Source organism: Trachurus japonicus, chromosome 21, assembly GCF_045865225.1.
Source record: "Trachurus japonicus isolate A0001 chromosome 21, Traja_1.0".
Taxonomy (NCBI): Eukaryota; Metazoa; Chordata; class Actinopteri; order Carangiformes; family Carangidae; genus Trachurus; species Trachurus japonicus.
In genome coordinates this window covers 23678630-23697638 of record NC_140927.1, presented here as the reverse complement: position 1 = coordinate 23697638, position 19009 = coordinate 23678630, and the positions used below count along the sequence as shown (strand labels likewise).

General features: G+C 41.1%; 1 protein-coding gene, 1 long non-coding RNA gene, 3 other non-coding genes and 1 pseudogene across 5 annotated transcripts in view; 1 reads left to right on the top strand and 5 right to left on the bottom strand.

Annotated features, from left to right (window-relative positions):
• The window catches only part of LOC146965292 (uncharacterized), a 74705-nt gene extending 68864 nt beyond the window's left edge, over positions 1 to 5841 (bottom strand). The window contains exons 1-2 of the long non-coding RNA XR_015034620.1: positions 5806 to 5841; positions 2996 to 3086 (exon numbers count right to left, since the gene is read on the bottom strand). This is a non-coding gene — a long non-coding RNA (uncharacterized LOC146965292). The remainder of the gene's footprint in view (positions 1 to 2995; positions 3087 to 5805) is intronic.
• On the bottom strand, positions 359 to 522 carry LOC146965296 (U1 spliceosomal RNA). The gene has a single exon (XR_015034688.1). It is a non-coding gene; the product is annotated as a U1 spliceosomal RNA (small nuclear RNA).
• On the bottom strand, positions 2313 to 2423 carry LOC146965295 (U1 spliceosomal RNA; annotated as a pseudogene).
• LOC146965294 (U2 spliceosomal RNA) lies at positions 3550 to 3740 on the bottom strand. The gene has a single exon (XR_015034679.1). It is a non-coding gene; the product is annotated as a U2 spliceosomal RNA (small nuclear RNA).
• LOC146965293 (U2 spliceosomal RNA) lies at positions 4168 to 4358 on the bottom strand. The gene has a single exon (XR_015034678.1). It is a non-coding gene; the product is annotated as a U2 spliceosomal RNA (small nuclear RNA).
• A 9498-nt stretch (positions 5842 to 15339) lies between the features above and the next one.
• On the top strand, positions 15340 to 18843 carry rpl8 (ribosomal protein L8). The gene is made up of 5 exons (XM_085765444.1): positions 15340 to 15532; positions 15644 to 15785; positions 17040 to 17258; positions 17752 to 17867; positions 18644 to 18843. The coding sequence occupies exons 1-5, from the start codon at positions 15395 to 15397 to the stop codon at positions 18800 to 18802; spliced, it is 774 nt and encodes a 257-aa protein (XP_085621570.1). The 5' UTR covers positions 15340 to 15394; the 3' UTR covers positions 18803 to 18843.
• Positions 18844 to 19009: the final 166 nt, after the last annotated feature.

Below are 19009 nucleotides of genomic sequence, written 5' to 3'. Positions count from 1 at the left end.
GGTGGAGAAAAGAGCTAACTGCACCATTCAACACATCCTTGATATTCAATTCAACAACCACAGAATAACTGATATTAACTCAGCAAATACTTCATTCATTTGCTGTGAACTGCCACATCCAGGAGAGTTCAAAAACACCTATAAGAAGGGGCATCACTAAACTTAAATCAATGAGATTACCAGATTCTTCATTTAATGACAGTCATCGTCCACATCTGTATTGTTACAGCAAACCAAGAGCAACAGCACAACAACATCCAAAATGGAATTAAATACACTGATGTGTCATAGTCCCTCTACAGGAGTTAACTGTTATTGTCTAATCAGTTCAGGATGTTTTTTATTTTTCACATTTTATCAGGGGAGAGCGCGAACGCAGTCCCCCACTACCAGAAATTATGCAGTCGAGATTCCCACATTTGGGGAATTCGCAGGGGTCAGCACAGCCGGTGTGCAATGGCTGAGCCTCGCCCTGGGTGAACCACCTTCTTGATCATGGTATCTCCCCTGCCAGGTAAGTATGAGTTGTACAGGTCACAGCTTGTGGATGCACTCTGGGTGTCGCTTGCCCACACCTCATCGATGGCGCCTGTAAATGCACATCCAGGTGTACTTTTATGCTACGCTATCAGCATAGATGTTGTTCTAACCTTAGTGTGTGATGTATTTTAACACCAGGCGTCGGGAAGAGAGGAGGCTCACTCCTTTCGGCTCTCCTCCATACCCCCCCCCCCCTCCCGGCGTGAACCTGCGCATGCATGCGGTGTGACAGGCGGAGATACTGTCCACTATACGAACGAGGAAATGGAGGTGATGGTGAGGTGGACCAAGACGGGAGGTGACTTGGTCGCTGCTTGGTCAACAAGTTCAAGATTCCTGTATATACCCTGTTGATGGATATTCGAATAAAATAATAATATATACTGAAGAATAGTATTTGTGTTATTGTAGATTTACTGCCCCCTGTCCGCACCACGAGTCACAAATCATGTAGGTAGGCCTACATGATCTCTACATAATCTGCAGGAAGTGATTTATATCAGATTTATCGACTACAAATCACCACAAACATGCTCCTAACTACTTTCTGGACAGTCACTGGACTCTCTGTACTTATCTGGCCTGTGTACACTCTGTCTGGTCATTCTTCAACTACAGGCAAATTTGTGTCCCTGGCAGATATAACAAAAACTGAAACACATTTCTTGTTTTTTATTTTTGGCACACTTACATGACATCAAGAGGAACTTTGAAAAAATTAATTATAGATAACTTATTAATTTTACTATATAAATCATAGGTTTATATGTATTGTTTTAACTATATTCCCATTGTCCCTGGCCCAGATTTGTGACATTCAATCCCTCTTAATGTTGAATTTAATTGTGATCTAATAGTAACTTTAGAGACAAGTGGTACATAAATCCCTATTTTAATGAAATGTATCATGTATTGTAAGATATATTAGTGTTTTATGTCTTTTTTGATAAAAAGAACACCTGTCCCTTGAGGTCTCAGTCATTTCCACCACACGCCACAAAATGTAACTTTAGGGATGTTTTTTAAAGGTTAAGTATAGTTGTAATTACTCCAACAGTCTTTGTTAGGAGAGCACATGGCTGGAGAGCAGAGTTGGCTCCCTGGAAGGAACTGAAAGTAGAGAAAATCAAGGTTTAATGTTTTGAAAACAAGCTGTCCAAGCTCAGTGAGGCTCACCGAGCCATGTTCCCCGCCATCCTCACCAGCAAGTGAGTATAGTCTGCGTAGTAAGAAATATGTAACACATCAAAAAAAAAAAAAAAAAGGTCTGGCCCATGGTCTCAAAATTCAACCTCATAAACTCCCTCACATCAGGGACTCCTTAACATCCTGTGATGCTAAAATGTACTGAAAATCAACAAAAACTATTGCAGTTTCTGTCTTGCCACAAAGAAGTGGCTCCTTATTTATTCATCATCATCATCTCAACACATTAACTAACCCTAACCCAGCAAGACATTTACCCGGCGGCGAGTGTCGAGGCGCTCTTCGAGGGCTTCGGCTTCGGGCCTTCTGCAAAGCAGAGAGCGAGGGCCTCCGGTGCACAGAAGAACTTTCCCTCCCCTCCCCTCCCCATTTCCCTCAGCACACAACATTCCCACAGTCATCATTCCCTGAAGAAACCTCTTTGTCCTCTAGTGGGTGCAGTTCTGCCTCGTGCTGCTCATTATGCAACACGACTCCCACACCTGGCGCAATCGCCTCCCCCACTCACCTCCCACACCTGTTGTAGACTCTTTCGCCCTATCGGCACCCCCCTCGCTTTCACTCCCGTGCGGTGCACCCCCGCTCGCAGGGGTCAGCACAACCGGAGTGCAATGGCTGAGCCTCGCCCTGGGTGAACCACCTTCTTGATCATGGTATCTCCCCTGCCAGGTAAGTATGAGTTGTACAGGTCACAGACGGGGGAGTCACTCACTGACAAACCACACTGACCCATGGTGCAGACAAACTACACATTACCAGAACAAGGGGCAACAGGGGACTGTAAATCTACAGTTATTCATTATGTACAATACTTTTTGGCATAAAGGCTGACAAATACTATTGATTCATATACATTTTATTTGAGACCGTGTGTCTATATTACCCATCATGCATTGCAGTGTTTACACAGCAAAGGCTGTCCTAAAACCATTAATTTCATCTTATTTGCCATCTAAAAATGAAAAAGAGTCCAACTGCAAGTTCACTTCAGCTAAAGCTATAGCAAAATGTAAAAAACTGTGTTTGATCCACGTTTACAATTCAAAGAAAAGTGTAATAAACTCTTCAAGTACATTCTCCCTCCTATTTTACAACCACTTCCTGGTTCTTTGTTTGCTGGCAGTGGGTAAGTGACTTTCCTACTACTGCCACCTATTGGGCAATAGTGGCAACAGCACCATGTCACAAATACTTCTCTGTATGCAACTCACAACAAAGATAATGGCATAAAAATTGTACATGTATTTACCTTTGTTTTGCTTCATAATGGGAAAGCAGACTGGGAGGCAGCAGCAGTAGCCACAATTGTGCAGAGTGGATTTTCAATGATGGAGAATGAGCTGAGGGAACAAATCAGACAAAAAAAAAAGTCATTTAATTTCCATGTTCAATAAAGCTAAATACCACTGCCATATTGGAGAAGAAAGTACTGTACTATACCCAATACTTATTTCTTTTCTACCTGTCTCGCTTTGACACATTTACACAATAACATGCAAGTCACTCTTATTAAGTATTATGCCATCAAAACTGGGATGAGAGGCACCACAAAAAAAATCAATTCACCAAAGAGTGAGGTGAAGTGAATAAGCTAAGGACATGTCACAGACAGTTAACACTCACATGCTCTCTTTTAAATAAAATAACTGAATATACTGCAGACACCAACTCACAAAACCTACAGAGAGTTGTGTTTATTCTAAGGGTATGTTAGAAGGATATAATATAGCAATTTCATCATCACTCAGAGATGTCTTCAAATTGGTTTCTCTATCAGAGATTGTATTTTTTTTCACATTGAGAGGGGGGTGCACCGTTCCTGGAGGTACTGCAATACCAGGTCGATGCGTGGAGTGGACGGAGCAAGCCCCTATTCCATCTCCCTGTTCCAAAAATCAATTTAATATATGGTCCCCGGGTAGGGGACGTATCAGATATTAAACTGATAAGAACAGATACTACACTTGATCTTAGCCAAAAGGCCGAGAAGCGATGCCTGTAAACTGTCGGAGGCAACAGCCTGGATCTCAGCGTAGTCCCGCTCACTGACGGGTTTAATTATTTTCTAGTTACAACATCACTCAATGGGACTGAAATAAAACTCTGCACAAATAACTGCGGATTAAACCAACAGAAAACAGGTACAAATGTGATATTTTAACGATATAAACATTGCAACACGTGCAGAGAGACGCTACTTCCTGGTCATGTGACCAGCTCTCCGCCAATATAAATCAAGAACGTCACCGCCATCAACTCACTCATCTAAACTGAACGTCTATTTAAAAAGAACCTAGTGATGGGCATTTATAAGACATACGACGTTAAATAACAAATTCTTACTCTGCTACTGTTCATAATGATCAGAAATGTTACTCGTAACTGCATATTTTTTCAGATCTTTTTTTTTTCACATTGAGAGGGGGGTGCACCGTTCCTGGAGGTACTGCAATACCAGGTCGATGCGTGGAGTGGACGGAGCAAGCCCCTATTCCATCTCCCTGTTCCAAAAATCAATTTAATATATGGTCCCCGGGTAGGGGACGTATCAGATATTAAACTGATAAGAACAGATACTACACTTGATCTTAGCCAAAAGGCCGAGAAGCGATACCGGTAAACTGTCGGAGGCAACAGCCTGGTTCTCGGCGTAGTCCCGCTCACTGACGGGTTGAATTATGTTCCATTTACAACATCACTCAATGGGATTAAAATAAAACTCTGCACACATAACTGTGGATTAAACTAACAGAAAACCGCTACAAATGTGTTATTTTAACGATATAAACATTGCAACACGTGGAGAGAGACGCTACTTCCTGGTCACGTGACACGCTCTGCTCCAGTAGGAATCAAAAACGTCACAAACATCAACTCACTCATCTAAACTGAACGTCTATTTTAAAAGAATAGAGTGATAGACATTTATTAAAAATACATCTGAGAGCCTTATGGACATTAATGGACAGGTTGTTACTCTTCAAAAGGAAATTCAGGAATATTTTAGCACAAGTCTATTGTACTTCGCCACAAACCAGTCCTCGGACCGGATCAGTGCGACGTGTTTCTCAAACAAGCAAGGCCAAGTTAACAGGCAGGGTCTACTAATGATTTCACAACTAAACCAGTACGTTTTTCATCCAAAAATAATATTAAAGCTCGTGTAATGTAGGAGAGGGAGGAACTATACCAGGTTTTTTTTTTTAAATTTGTGGGCTCTTAATTCAGTTTTCCACCGATATCTTTCAATCGCATACTTCAAACAAATCAAGTGGTGTAACGTTAACATTATAAAACTGACTGTTTTACTGCGTGTGGATCCACATACACGGACTTAACCGAGCCAGAATGTAAGTATCATATCAACACTGTGCACAAATGATGCTATGAATTTCTCAGGAGCTACTAAGCAGTTCGTTTGCATTACTCTCCATGTCATTCAGTTAGTTTTGGCGTAATTTACATACACGCCGCTTTCAATTCAGCCTACGCAGCTGAAGGAGTATGAAGGTTTTACAACGACACACCTGAAAGTGCTCCAGCCTCACCTCAGGAAAATGAGGCTAGTAATAGGACAAGCTGAATTAACATAAACAACAACAATTTAAATGCTTTTCATTTAGTTTGCCACTTCCAACCTAGGATAACATAAACGGTTAATTTTTCAGTGGTTTGTAGCCGAGGTGACACCAGCTCTTAGCCACCGACCGACGGCGGCTAAAACCAGCTCCATCATTAGCTAATTAGCAGGCGAAATGTTAGCTAACGCGACCCAACGAAAAAAAAAAACTTCTGTAATAAAAGTTTGGTTTTGACAAATGTTTCACGGCAGATTACGGGAATAGTTAGTAATAAACTTACTAACGGCAGCTACTGGTCCTGAGACGTCAACCGAAAAAAAGTTTGTTGAAGCTAGCTCAGCTAACTAACTTACTTTCAGGTAAATTAGCTCGTTTAACGAGGCTCGCTACCGACCGACAGAAACAGTCGTAGACGTTAGAGGCAAGTTTCATGACAAATTCATGCAAATAAATGACAAAATAAAATACAATGACTCACCGAAAGCCGCTCTTAATCCAGAAATATTATCCAAAAACAAGTTCACAAACAGTTGTGTTATTTACGACCGTATCGAGTCGAGCTCACGGTCACATCATGCTAATGGAGTCACGTAATGCTAATGGGGTCACCTGGGCGGTGTCGCAGGGGCTGACGGTTTTTTTTTTTTTTTTTTTTTTTTTTTTATAATTTTTTAAAAATCTCCAACTTTCTTGAACATGGGGCAACACATGGGCTTCATAATTTAACAACTGAACTATATTCATTATTAGAAGTGTTTAATAGCAACAATCTTGCATTTGTATTGCATCTATTAATAATATTAGGCTATATCAAGTATGTGCCCAGCAATACTTACTTGTTTTCACCTTTGTTTACATATACTTTTAATTTGCTTTAGTTCATTTTTAATTTTCAATTTGTCAAACACTAAAATAAATCTCCAGCAGCCTATATTTTAAAATATAATAGATGCCCATAAATTCCGGTCCTTATCATTACATTCAAATATGTGTTAACCGTGTTAACCCAGCAGATGGCACCATTGAGTTACTTTGAGAGCGATGCCTTTTCAACAACTCCAAATCCAAACTCCAAGAGCACATAAAACAAGTCTTGAACTCCTGCAATTGAATTTTTTCTGAGGAAAAATGAAAAAACTCACATTTAAATGATTTGTAGTTTATTTATGTGTGGGCAACATCTTGACAGCTGATAATAGTCTGTCTGTCTTACTATGAAAGGAGGCTCCCACAGACTTCAACCATGTTTCTAGTGAATATGGAGTTCAGACTTTTACAAACAAGAGGTTTGAATGTAAAACACAAATAATTGATCAATCAAAACAATTATTATTTGCTGATTTGCAGCGGTAAATTGGTAAATAATATAATATAATATGATATAATCAAAGACGGTTTATAAACTTTTTATTGAATATCTTTGATATAATATCTAATTTTCACGGGAGTTCGCGGCCGTTTGTCTGAGTTGCCTAGGAGATCTGTGCCAAATCTCGCGAGAGTGTGTTGTTGAGACAGAGACAGGTCGTGAACAAAGTTCTTTTCTCCCGATGTGTCCGTCTGAAAATTGCCATTTTTGTGTCAAAATGTTCAGAAGAGATGTGGCTTGTGGAAAATGAGTTCAAATTTTTACTTCAGTGACTGTGGGGCGAAAGGATCGGCCATAATCTGTGTTCACGTTCAATTTTCCCATTGGAGTCAACTCAAGGCTGCCTCTCGTCTCCCTAAAGGGGCGTGGCTGTGCAGAAGCCCACGTGGCATGTGGAAGCTGACTCGTCATTCATGCGGGGTTTATAAACCGTCTTTGGAGCAGTCTGGAGCAGTGTACACCCACTTCCGATAGTCACCCTGGTTACAGGATAAGCTATGGCCGCCTCCACTCGCCGGTGTTATTGTAGTGTGCCGGGCTGCTCAACATCGAAACAAAGACAGCCGTACCTTAGTTTTCACGATTTCCCAAAAGACGAACTCCTCCGCAAGTCTTGGGTAAGGTCGATAAGGAGAGCTGAGGGGCCTAATTTTAATATTCTCCGGGGTAGCACGTTTGTTTGTAGTCTACACTTTGACGAGGACAGCAAATACATCTCGAAAAGTGGACTGAGGAGGCTAAAAACCGGTGCTACACCCACCCAGTTTCCTTGGAACAGATGGGGGAAGAAGCAGATTTATCGCCAGTTAGTTCGTGAACGGGATAATGTTGTTGGACGCCTTGTTGGAGCAAGTGTGGATTCGTGCAAAGAGGCTGAGGCTAGTGCTAGCGGCTCAGTTGTGGAGGAGGAGGAGGAGGAGGAGGAGGAGGAGGAGGGGGAGGACGAACAGCCTACCGAGACCGTGAAAGACGATCGAGAACCAGCCACAGATTACAACTACGGCCGCGACTCTGCACCAGGTGTTGTGGATGCTGCTGATGCTGCTGCTACTGCTGCCGAAACCTTCAGGCATCATCTGGAAGCTAAGGTCAGGAGATGTGCACCTCACATCAACAGGTACTTTTTTTTTCTTTTTTTTTATTTATTTAACCAGGTTTGTCCCATTGAGATCCAAGATCTCTTTTGCAAGAGAGACCTGGCCAAGAATGACAGCACATAGTTTCAACACATAGTCACATTAAAGCAGAAGTAAGCGATCCGGTCGTTTTGGCTAATGCTGCGTTCCAGACAGGCTTTTGAAACCGTAAATTACAGCTTCAAGTCACAACTTAGGACCTTGTAGCGTTTCAGGCAACCCACTCGTGTTTTTCCGACCTGTTTTACCTGTGAAAGTCACTATAACGGCCACTCGTAACTTCCGACCGGTGAACTCGTACCAGATCGAACTGGTACGACTTCACAGGTCGGAAAAACACGAGTTACGAGTTTCCTTGAACGCACCATAACAGTCCTCGTCCCTACGTCACCACATTCACGCGCATCCCTTGGCTGCACACACAGCCCTGCATGCCGTTCTCTCTCCTCATTGGATAAAAACTGTAGGATACGAGAAAAGTTTTCTCCTCGGCTCAGAGCAGAGCAGAGGGACTGAGAGACCCGTGTTTCGGTCCAAACACTTTACGTAAGTGATTGCTGTCGGAAGATATAACTATTTAAGACTTATATTAACACAAATATATCACTTACTTCTGCTTTAATTAAAAACATAAAACAAACGAACAAACAAAACAAAAAACAAAATTGAATTTTTAAAATTAGTTAAAATAATTTACAAGATTAGTCAAACATTTGCACTCCTGAAGCCTGGATGTGATGGAATTTATCATGGACTTGAATACATTCAGAGACACCAGACTTTGGAGTTTAAGCTCTGACTGCAAACTGTTCCATGTACTCGGAGCAGATAATCTAAAAGCTTTCTTCCCCATTTCTGTTCTCACCTTAGGAACAGTAAAATGACAAAAAGTCCTGAGAGCGGAGACTGTAGGCCCTGTTAGTCAAGATTAGAAGGGATGATAAATAAGATGGAATCATCTCAAGAATGGCCTTGTAAATCAGCACATACCAATGGCCGAGCCTGCGCACATATAAAGATGGCCAATTTACTTTACTGTACAAGACACAATGATGAGTTAGAGCTCCACAGTTTGTAATAAACCTAAGAGCACCATGATACACACTATCCAACATGTGGAGGCATTGAATGGAGGCATTCATATATAACACATCACCGTAATCAATAATCGGAAGAAAGGTCGACTCCACCAGTTTCTGTTTCACCCTAAATGTCGATCTGCAGATGTACGCAGATGACACTGTTGTTCATGTACATGCTAAAACAGCTGACTTAGCAGCTGCTAAGTTAACAACTGCACTGGAGAGAATCACTCTTTGGCTTGATCAATCATGTTTGAGTTTAAATGTAAACAAAACAAAATGTATGTTTTTTTCTAAAACCATGGTACAAATCCCTGATGTTGAGATTCTCATTAAAGGTGAACAAATTGATATAGTTACTGAATTTAAATATCTTGGCGTGTTTCTGGATCCAAATTTAAATTTTAAGAAACATGTCAAAAAAAATGGTTAAAACCATAAAATGCAATTTAGTTAATTTTAAACACATCAGAAATTGTCTCTCTCTGGATGCAGCCAAGATATTTATGCACGCCATGATTCTGTCCCGCATGTCATATTGTATCACCTGCTGGGGGCAGGCTGGTGAATCTACTTTGAGACCTCTGGAGTCTTTATACAAACAAACTTTAAAAACACTGGACAAAAAGCCAATTCGTTATCATCATTGTAGGATACTTGAGAAACATGAGTTATTGAGCTTTGAGAATTTTAGGTTATTCGCCAATTTGTGTATGGTCTATAAAATTTTAAATGGTTTGGCCCCACAGCCATTATGTGTTTTTGTCCACGCTCGCTCGTCAAATTCCATCAGATCCACTAGAATATCCTCCATACGAGATTGTACCATACCATTTCGCCGCACTGTAGCGGGGCAATCTGCTTTTTCTGTAAGAGCCACAAACCAGTGGAATACCTTACCTGACGCCGTAAGGAGCAGTAGCTCTCTCAGAGTTTTCAAATCTAACCTAAAAAATCTGTTAAAAGCTGCTCAGCTCTGCAACCACTAATTTGGTCCTTAGACTTCCTTTTGTGTGTGTGGGTGTGGGCGTGGGTGGGATGAGGGAGGTGGGGGGAGTTGCACGCAGACGTGTGTAGCCATGTTGCTGTGGTGTTTTATCCCTGTATACTGTTTAATCTGTCTTGTTACTGTGTTGTATTTTTGTGACCTGCCAAGGGACTACAGATGCAAATTAGCTTAAAGCTATAATCTGGTATAGTGCATCAAATGGCAACATTTATGTTTTAACTGTACATTGTCCCTTTTAAATAAATTAAAATTGAATTAAAAGAAAAGCAAGACTTATTTCTAAAATAAAATCCAAGTAAAAGCTTCAGCTTCTTTACAGTATACTGAATATGTGCCTTAAAAGACAAGTGGTCATCAATCAAAAACCCCAGATATTTAAAAGTAGACACAAGTTCATTTTCTTGACCATTACTGGTGACAATGACAGACTGACTTGATCTTGCTGATTTAGAATTAGTGAAAAACATAAGTTGTGTTTTATCTGCATTTAGAACAAGTTGCAAATGACAGAGTTGTTCTTGCACTCAGGTACTGTGCGACCGACGAGGAGTTCAGATTCTACACCCGGTTTCCGTCTGAGAAAGTGTTTTGGTCGTTTTGGGAATCCGTCGCCCCCTCAGCTTCCAGGCGAGTGTATTGGAGCAGAGCCCAGAGGACCAGTGATGAAGCCATGATGGCACCAGAGAAACCGATGAGCGTTAACAGTAAGCTGACACTTGTGGATCAACTCTTTCTCTACTGCTGTCGAGTTGCCGTTGGTTTGAAGGAGAAAATGATTGCTGACATCTTTGGCGTCAGTCCCCCTACAGTGAGCAGAGTTATCATCACATGGGCAAATTATCTATACATTCTTTTGGGGTCAGTGCCAATTTGGATGGAGAGGGAACAGGTGCAAGCAACAATGCCACCAAAGCTTGCACAGTGCTGTCCAAATGTGCGAGTGGTTCTGGACTGTACAGAGATCGGATGTGAAGCACCATCATCATCACTCACCACCACCAACACCTTCAAAGGTCTGATTGGCGTTTCCCCATGTGGTGTAATTACCTTCATCTCAAAGCTGTTCACTGGCTCAATATCAGACAGGGAAATCACACGGCAGTCAGGGATCCTCAGCCTCCTTGAGCCTGGAGATGCATGCGTGGCTGACAATGGCTTTGTCAGCGACCAGATGCTGTCTGAAGTTGGGGCGACCCTCATAACAGGCACCGGGTTCAGCAGAGAGGACGCCGAAAAAACCCAGAGCATCGCCCGACTAAGGGTCTTGGTGGAGCGGGCCATCAGAAGGGTGAATGAGTATCACATCTGGGACACAACCGTTCCTTTGACCCTCTCGGGCTCTGTCAACCAGCTGTGGGCAACTTGTTGTTTAATGTCCAACTATCAAGGTCCCTTATGAAGGGTGATGTGTGAAACATTAGTAAGAAGCACAAGAACATTAGATTTGAACATTAAACAAGTGTTTATTGAATGTTCAATAATGATTTTGTTATGTTTACACATTTTACAGTTTAGTTCGGTTTTTTTATCAGTATCATACACAGCTCCTAATTGCGTCCATATACATACATACATACATACATACATACATACATACATACATACATACATACATACATACATACATACATACATACATACATACATACATACATAGAGTTTAAGTACTTCACATATATTTTACAAATGAATTGTATTTTTTACAACAGATAGATATACTTAATTGAACCCAAGCTGGGAAATTTGTTTTTTTGTTTTTTTAGATAGATAGATAGTCAACTGCTTGGAAGGCAGCTATGTTCACCACCACTATACCACCATCGCACAATTTGGTAAGTAGTAGCAGTAATATGATTTAGTAAAAATTACATTAATGACAATAACTAGTAATATGATTTAGTGAAAGTTACAAAGTTATTCCATGAATTAACGTGTTTGTGTGTGTGTATGCCTTCTTCAAATCATGAATTAAAAACCAAAGAAAGACTCTACCATCACACTTGTTGGCTACATTTATTTGAATTTCTGGAGGTATGTGTCCATGTATGTGTTAAAGTGAAATAGATCAAGTTTAGCCTTCATTTCAGCAATCAGGGATTCATCAAGCCAAATTCTCTCAACTGTAAGGTCATTTTTTGTTGTTATGAAATCACACCATGGTAAACCAGTTATGGCCAGCTGGCCTTGTACTTGCCAGAAATACTTGTGTTGTTGTTGTTTTTTAGTATTGCCACCAACAAACTTAACATGTGTCACCTCTGTTATGTTGTCTACATTTGGATATTTGACTTCAGTTGGATCGTACACCTTGGCATCAGGGCTGGCACCGAGGTGAGACGCATCGGGATGGACAAGAAATCCAGAAGGATAGATGTTCACATTGTACAGGTCACTGTATTCATGTAATACTTCTGGCTCAAGGTCAATACCCCTTTTCATGGCAGGTGTTTGCCATACCCTCTTCATGATCTGAGCAGAGGACTCACCTCTACACACTTCACCAAATCTACTGTAAGTTAAACAGGGCTGTCGGACCTCCTTCCACATCGGATTCTCTGACTGCCCCCCCTTGTATTTTCCTCAATTACACTTGCCAATTCACGGGTGACCTCCAAACTCTGCATGTGATAGAAGTGGGAACAAGCTTGTAGAGCCAATTAAGGGAAGCTGTGGGAATGCGGGGGCTTCTGGGTGCTATTAATATAAAACGTTTACAGTAGGCGTTTACACCGATACCACCTGATATTCTTAGTTTTTCAACTCTGACCTTTCTCTTCGCATAATAGATACTATAACACTAGTGATTTTTAAAGCAGAAGTAAGTGGTCCGGTCGTTTTCGCTAATGCTGCGTTCCAGGCAGGCTTTTAAAATCGTAAATTACAGCTTCAAGTCACAACTTACGACTTTGTAGCGTTCCAGGCAACCCACTCGTGTTTTTCCGACCTGTTTTACCGGTGAAAGTCACTATAACGGCCACTCGTAACTTCCGACCGGTGAACTCGTACCAGATCGAACTGGTACCACTTCACGGTCGGAAAAATACGAGTTTCCATGAACGCACCATAACAGTCCTCGTCCCTACGTCGCCACATTCACGGCGTTCCTTGGCTGCACACACAGCCCTGCATGCCGTTCTCTCTCCTCATTGGATAAAAACTGTAGGATACGATAAATGTTTTCTCCTCGGCTCAGAGCAGAGCAGAGGGACTGAGAGACCCGTGTTTCAGACCAAACACTCTATGTAAGTGATTGCTGTCGGAAGATATAACTATTTAAGACTTATATTAACACAAATATATCACTTACTTCTGCTTTAATTTCACCTCAAGAAAAAAAAAAAAAAAGACCGACCAAGTTTCAAACACTTTTTGCACAAACTATATCAGTAGGCTATATAACACCACTCTTGATGGACTGGAAAACCAAAAGGCATTAAAAACAAACTCTATTTTGGTCAAATTTGTATTTTATTTATATGTAAGCTATATTATTGATGAGCCTGTGCATATTCTCATTTGTCCAGGTCATAGTATCTCAAAGGAGGTTAAATTGAAAGCAACTGGACAAATAACTAAGTCCAGTTGCTTTAGATTTAACCTCCTTTGATATATAAATGATAGTGTTTTGGGGGCATTGTTTAGCTCAGTAGATTGAGCAGGTGCCCATATGCAAAGGCTATAGTCCTTGGCCCCGGTTCGATTCCTCTGGTGGTCCTTTGCTGCATGTCATTCCGTCTCTCGGTCTCTCTACAGCTGCCCTATCACTTAAAGGCCTAAAAGCCCAAAACTAAACTTTAAAAAAAGAAGAAGAAATGACTGTGTTTTGCTTGGGTGGCTCATTTTACCTGAACAATGCTCATCTCAAAAATGTTGGACAGCCGATGTTTCAAAAGCTATAGGACTTGAACAATTATATTTTATTATGTCATTTCAACAAAAAAAATATTAAAAATAGTCAATACTAACTACACAAATATAATTCAGTGTCACACAGTGCTTTTTCTTAGTTTCCTAAGTGATTTATCAAAAAGTAGCCCAATTTACCTGATGTCACCCTATTATTGATGATTTATTTTGGGGTTTTTTTCCTACTCTTTGTGTATATAACTATATTACCCCTGGATTAAACATTATTGTTCTGTATTTAACTGTTAATAAATCAATAATTAAAGAATAGATAAATAAATACAATAAAATAAAAAAATACTATTTATTTGACTACAACTCCCATGAGCCCCCGCTGCGGTTTCGCCGGAAGAAAACCCGCGCCATTCCTTTTGCTCTTCCTCTTTCCGTCAGCGGAGTTAGGTAGGAGACATGGCTCCCTCATTCCCCGTTTTGTATCTTCTCTTAATCTGCTCTAAATCATGATTTTCTCAGGTCATCCGTTGTAAACCAATGTTGTAAAATGTGCAGTGAATGTTTGCGAAAAACACCAACCGAGTATTTTAGCGAGACCGTTGTTTTCAAGCACTTTAATGGTTGAGTAGCTGATGGCGCAGTAAAGACTGAGCCGGGCGGACAGCAGCTAGGCTACACGCCGCAAACGTGTCCGATGTGAGCCGCTTGTAAAAACCGGAGATAATGTAGTTTATACCCGTAACTTACACAAACGAATAGCAGTTTTTAATTCAGACTCTGACATATTAATACACCTGCTTTGTATCGTTGCGTTAAGCGGTGAAATACAGGAGCTAGCAGGCTAAGCTAACTGTGCTAACCGGGCTTTAATCAAGTTTCGATTTAGCAGTTTGGGTGGTGTTGAACCACAATAAGGTAAACCAGAGTTGGATAAGGATCTAGAAGTTACGTACAAGATGTGACGTTGTTAAAGAAAGGGTCATTAGCAGAGCTGAAAGTCTTTGGGAGACATTGAAGTCTCCTGAGGAGCCTCAGGAATAAACACAGTTTGGTTTGTGCTAAAGTCAAATAGTGTTTCCTCTGGTCCTCTGCAGGTTGTTGTGTTGAACATGCACATGCAGCCTCACTGTAACATGATGAGGTTTTGTCTGAAGCTCAAGATAAATATAATCATTGTAATGAATAACTGAAAGAAGTGAAGAGAAGCTGTCATGTGTGGCAGCATGTCTGTCAAGGCCTCAAAACATTCAACACTCCTCAGAGGATAGTTGAAGTCATTTGTATCCTACATGCAATTTATAAAGTTGTAAAATAGTTTATTCAAGCCTTTTATTAGAGAGAAAAGTGGGGGGGAAATGATCAGAGAATCTGTAGTGTCACTGTTTTAGTTCATTCATATGTGAAGGTTGTGTAATTCAAACCACAAAGTATCAGGATATTATATTATGAGTTATTGGATTAACTGCTCTAACATCACTATTGGTTTACACTGATAATCTGACAATATAACAATGTTTTTTTTATTATTATTATTAAAAGATGTGGATTTTCAGTTGTTGAGCTGCAGAGACTCTGAAGTAACATGAAGTGTTTTCTGTTTCCAGTACACGATGGGACGTGTGATCAGGGGACAGAGAAAAGGTGCGGGCTCCGTGTTCAAAGCCCACGTGAAGCACCGTAAAGGTGCCGCTAAACTCCGCCACATCGACTTCGCTGAACGCCATGGATACATCAAGGGGATCGTGAAGGTAAACAAGGGGGGGTTGTCTTATCTCTAGGTTAACTTAACGGCGTTGGGGAAACCTTTTGCTTTTGGATGTGGAGTGTAAACGTTGTCGTCTTCTCGCCTGCTCCTTCAGGACATCATCCATGACCCCGGCCGCGGCGCTCCCCTCGCCAAAGTGGCCTTCCGTGACCCATACCGTTTCAAGAAGAGGACCGAGCTCTTCATCGCCGCCGAGGGCATCCACACCGGACAGTTCATCTACTGCGGCAAGAAGGGTAAGAGGGCGACGCCGATTATCCACATTATACCGGGAAAAGTAGAGGAAACCGATGATGAGTCGGTTGTCTGAGCTGAAGCCACAAACTTAAATTGATCATTGTCGACCGTGACATGAAGCTGATAGAGAGTCTGTTGTGGTTCATGGTTGTTTAAATGTTGATTCTTATTGCATCTTACTTGTTGTGGCGCTTTTAGATTTAACAAACTTAATTTCTCAGGAGCGACTAAATCCAGGTTCTGAATGTCCTGAGTCAAAACTATTGAATTTCTAAGCGTTGTGGTGATTGATATGATGTAATATAAAGTCTGAGAGGTCGCAATCCTTTGCATCACTATCAGATATATTTATATAACATACAGGCCAGACATGTTTCTCTCATTTAATCTTTAAACTTAGTCACATACTTTGTGTTACTTGGCAACAACTGCTGCCTGAGTCCTCAGTCTGTCGTTGTAACCAAGTGAAAGCAAGAAGTCCAGTTTTGTAAACAGTTGTTCCAGACATGATGTCTAAACGTTGTCTCGGATCTGACAATTTGCATCTTTTCTTTGTCGAATCTAAAAGGAGAACAAGTCAGAATCGTCATTCACCAGAAAAGCCAAATAAAAAAACAAATCTACTTTCACTTTCGTAGTAGGCGCTGTAGTCATCACATGTTTAGTTACGAGGTGCATGTGACAGTTCAGCTGTAAAATATGGACAAGGTTTGAATTTTGACCTATTTTGATTTTAATTCACCTGCCACGTCTCCACATTGGCTTTGTGTGTGCTTCTGCTGCCTTGATATGTTACGGCTCTTGTGTTTACCCTCTTGTGTTGGTTTAAAAAGAATATTTTGATATTGATTCACCATTTAAGACTTTTAAAAATCAAATGCTCAACATTTAATTACCCCCCAGATTCTCAAATGTAAGAATTTGCTGCTTTTATCACTCCTGCATCATAGTGAATTAAATATTTAGCAGATTGGACTATTGTTGTTGGACAAAACAAGATGTTTTGCTGAGTGATCAAGGATATTTCTGATGTTTTCTGCCAGATGAATTGATAGTAGTACTGCAGCCCTAATTGGCCCAGTTTTTAGACTTTCCAGCTCATAAGATGTGGCATCAAGTGCATGACAATGAAACAGGGGTTTCAGAGAAACGTTAAGGTTTGTCGGTGAAAATACTCTGCTGTTCAGTCATTGATATTTGTTGGGTGGCAACATATGACTGAGTTGAGTTCCTGACTATCTTTCATCCCACAGCTCAGCTGAACATCGGCAACGTGCTCCCCGTCGGGACGATGCCTGAGGGAACCATCATCTGCTGCCTGGAGGAGAAGCCCGGCGACAGAGGCAAGCTGGCCCGTGCTTCAGGAAACTACGCCACCGTCATCTCCCACAACCCCGAGACCAGGAAGTCCAGAGTGAAGCTGCCCTCAGGCTCCAAGAAGGTCATCGCCTCCGCCAACAGAGCTGTAGTCGGTAAGGAGCCGTTACGACTGCTGAACTGAAGCGTGTTTTTATTTATTCATTTATTTAAAGGTTTAATAATCAGGGACAGTGCACATAAATAAAACATTTTAACAAATGTAAACATGCCAGAATTAGCTAAAAGGCTATTTTACATCTGCTGTCCCTGGACTGATGTTAAGTAGTCACCCTGAAAGAGAATAAAATGATTTAGTTATAGACATACAAATATTACATTAAAGGATTAGAAGGCTAAATCTGAATAAAGATTAAAAGGCAGAAAACTATGCAAAAGTCCATACATACACACTCAAGCTAACATAAAGTTGCTACAGACAAAACAGAAGCAACGTTAAGCAACAACACCAACATAAACAAAAATTAATTACACAAGACACAATAACAAACTTGCAGGTCACAAACGAGCAGAACATGGACACTAAACACATCAAAAGCCGTTTTTATTGGTGCTCGACCTGATCGGTTCTTGTCCCGTCTGTTCAAGGTGTCGTCGCTGGAGGTGGACGTATCGACAAGCCCATCCTCAAGGCCGGCCGTGCTTACCACAAGTACAAGGCAAAGAGGAACTGCTGGCCACGTGTCCGTGGTGTGGCTATGAACGTAAGTTGAACATCAGCATCGTAAAGGGAAACGACTGAATTATCATTTTACTGCTGGATCGATTTGAAAATAGATGAGCAGGGTCGCATCAAGCAGCTTCACGTGTTTGTGTTTCGCTATGTCTGCAGAAACAGGAGGTTTCATAATGAGGGAGTTAAATAATTCACAGTTTTTTATAAAGGAAAAGGGTGAAAACGTGTGTTGATGTGCTGGAAAAGCAGAAAACGCAGCAGCTGTGTGTGTCAGAGTGGAGGAGACGATGCAGCATCTCTGCCCGAATCCCCACAAACTCAGTACACGTGGAAAAACCATATGAAGCACTGTTTGCATATCTGAGCTCAGTGATCAATGTTTGGTGCAGATGACTTTGATTAACTATTTTGGCAATTGAGTTGTTTTGTTCTGTTTTATCATAATCAACTGAAGTTTGAGTTTTGACAAAAAGAAACTGACATGTTTTGTGAAAATTGAGTCGGGTACAAACCAAAATCCAGTAGCACAACCAGCACCCGTGCGTTACAGGGTTAAAAAAAGATTTAACAAATTTGACATTTGAAGACTAGTTGGAGAAGATTATATGAAGTTTTCACCATTTTTAAAAGCAGGACCCACTGAGGTAATTTAGTAATCACTGGTCACAGCATCAGTTTGTGGCAGCTGTGTCCCAACGAGCCATCACTGACATGAGCACCAAGTCTTGAATGATTTCTTTTTTTAAAGTCTTGTTCCCTGTCTGAAGTTCGTCATCCTGACCTCCTCTCTCTTCCTCTCTGCAGCCTGTTGAGCATCCCTTCGGTGGTGGTAACCATCAGCATATTGGCAAGCCCTCAACAATCAGGAGGGATGCACCCGCTGGTCGCAAGGTCGGTCTTATCGCTGCCCGTCGTACAGGCAGACTGCGTGGAACAAAGACCGTCCAGGAGAAGGAAAACTAAATTTGAGTTTCTTAATAATAATAAAAAAACTGTCCGGAAAATTCTGTTTCTTTGTTTTGTTTTTGGTTGTTCATACATACACAGAATATTATCATGACAGTAAATCCAGGATTTTATTTGCAGCTTTAAAATTAAACATTGTTTTTGTGGATGTTGTTGTTTACCAGAGAGGCCGTAGCGTTGCAACCAATGCTTTTTAGTATTGAG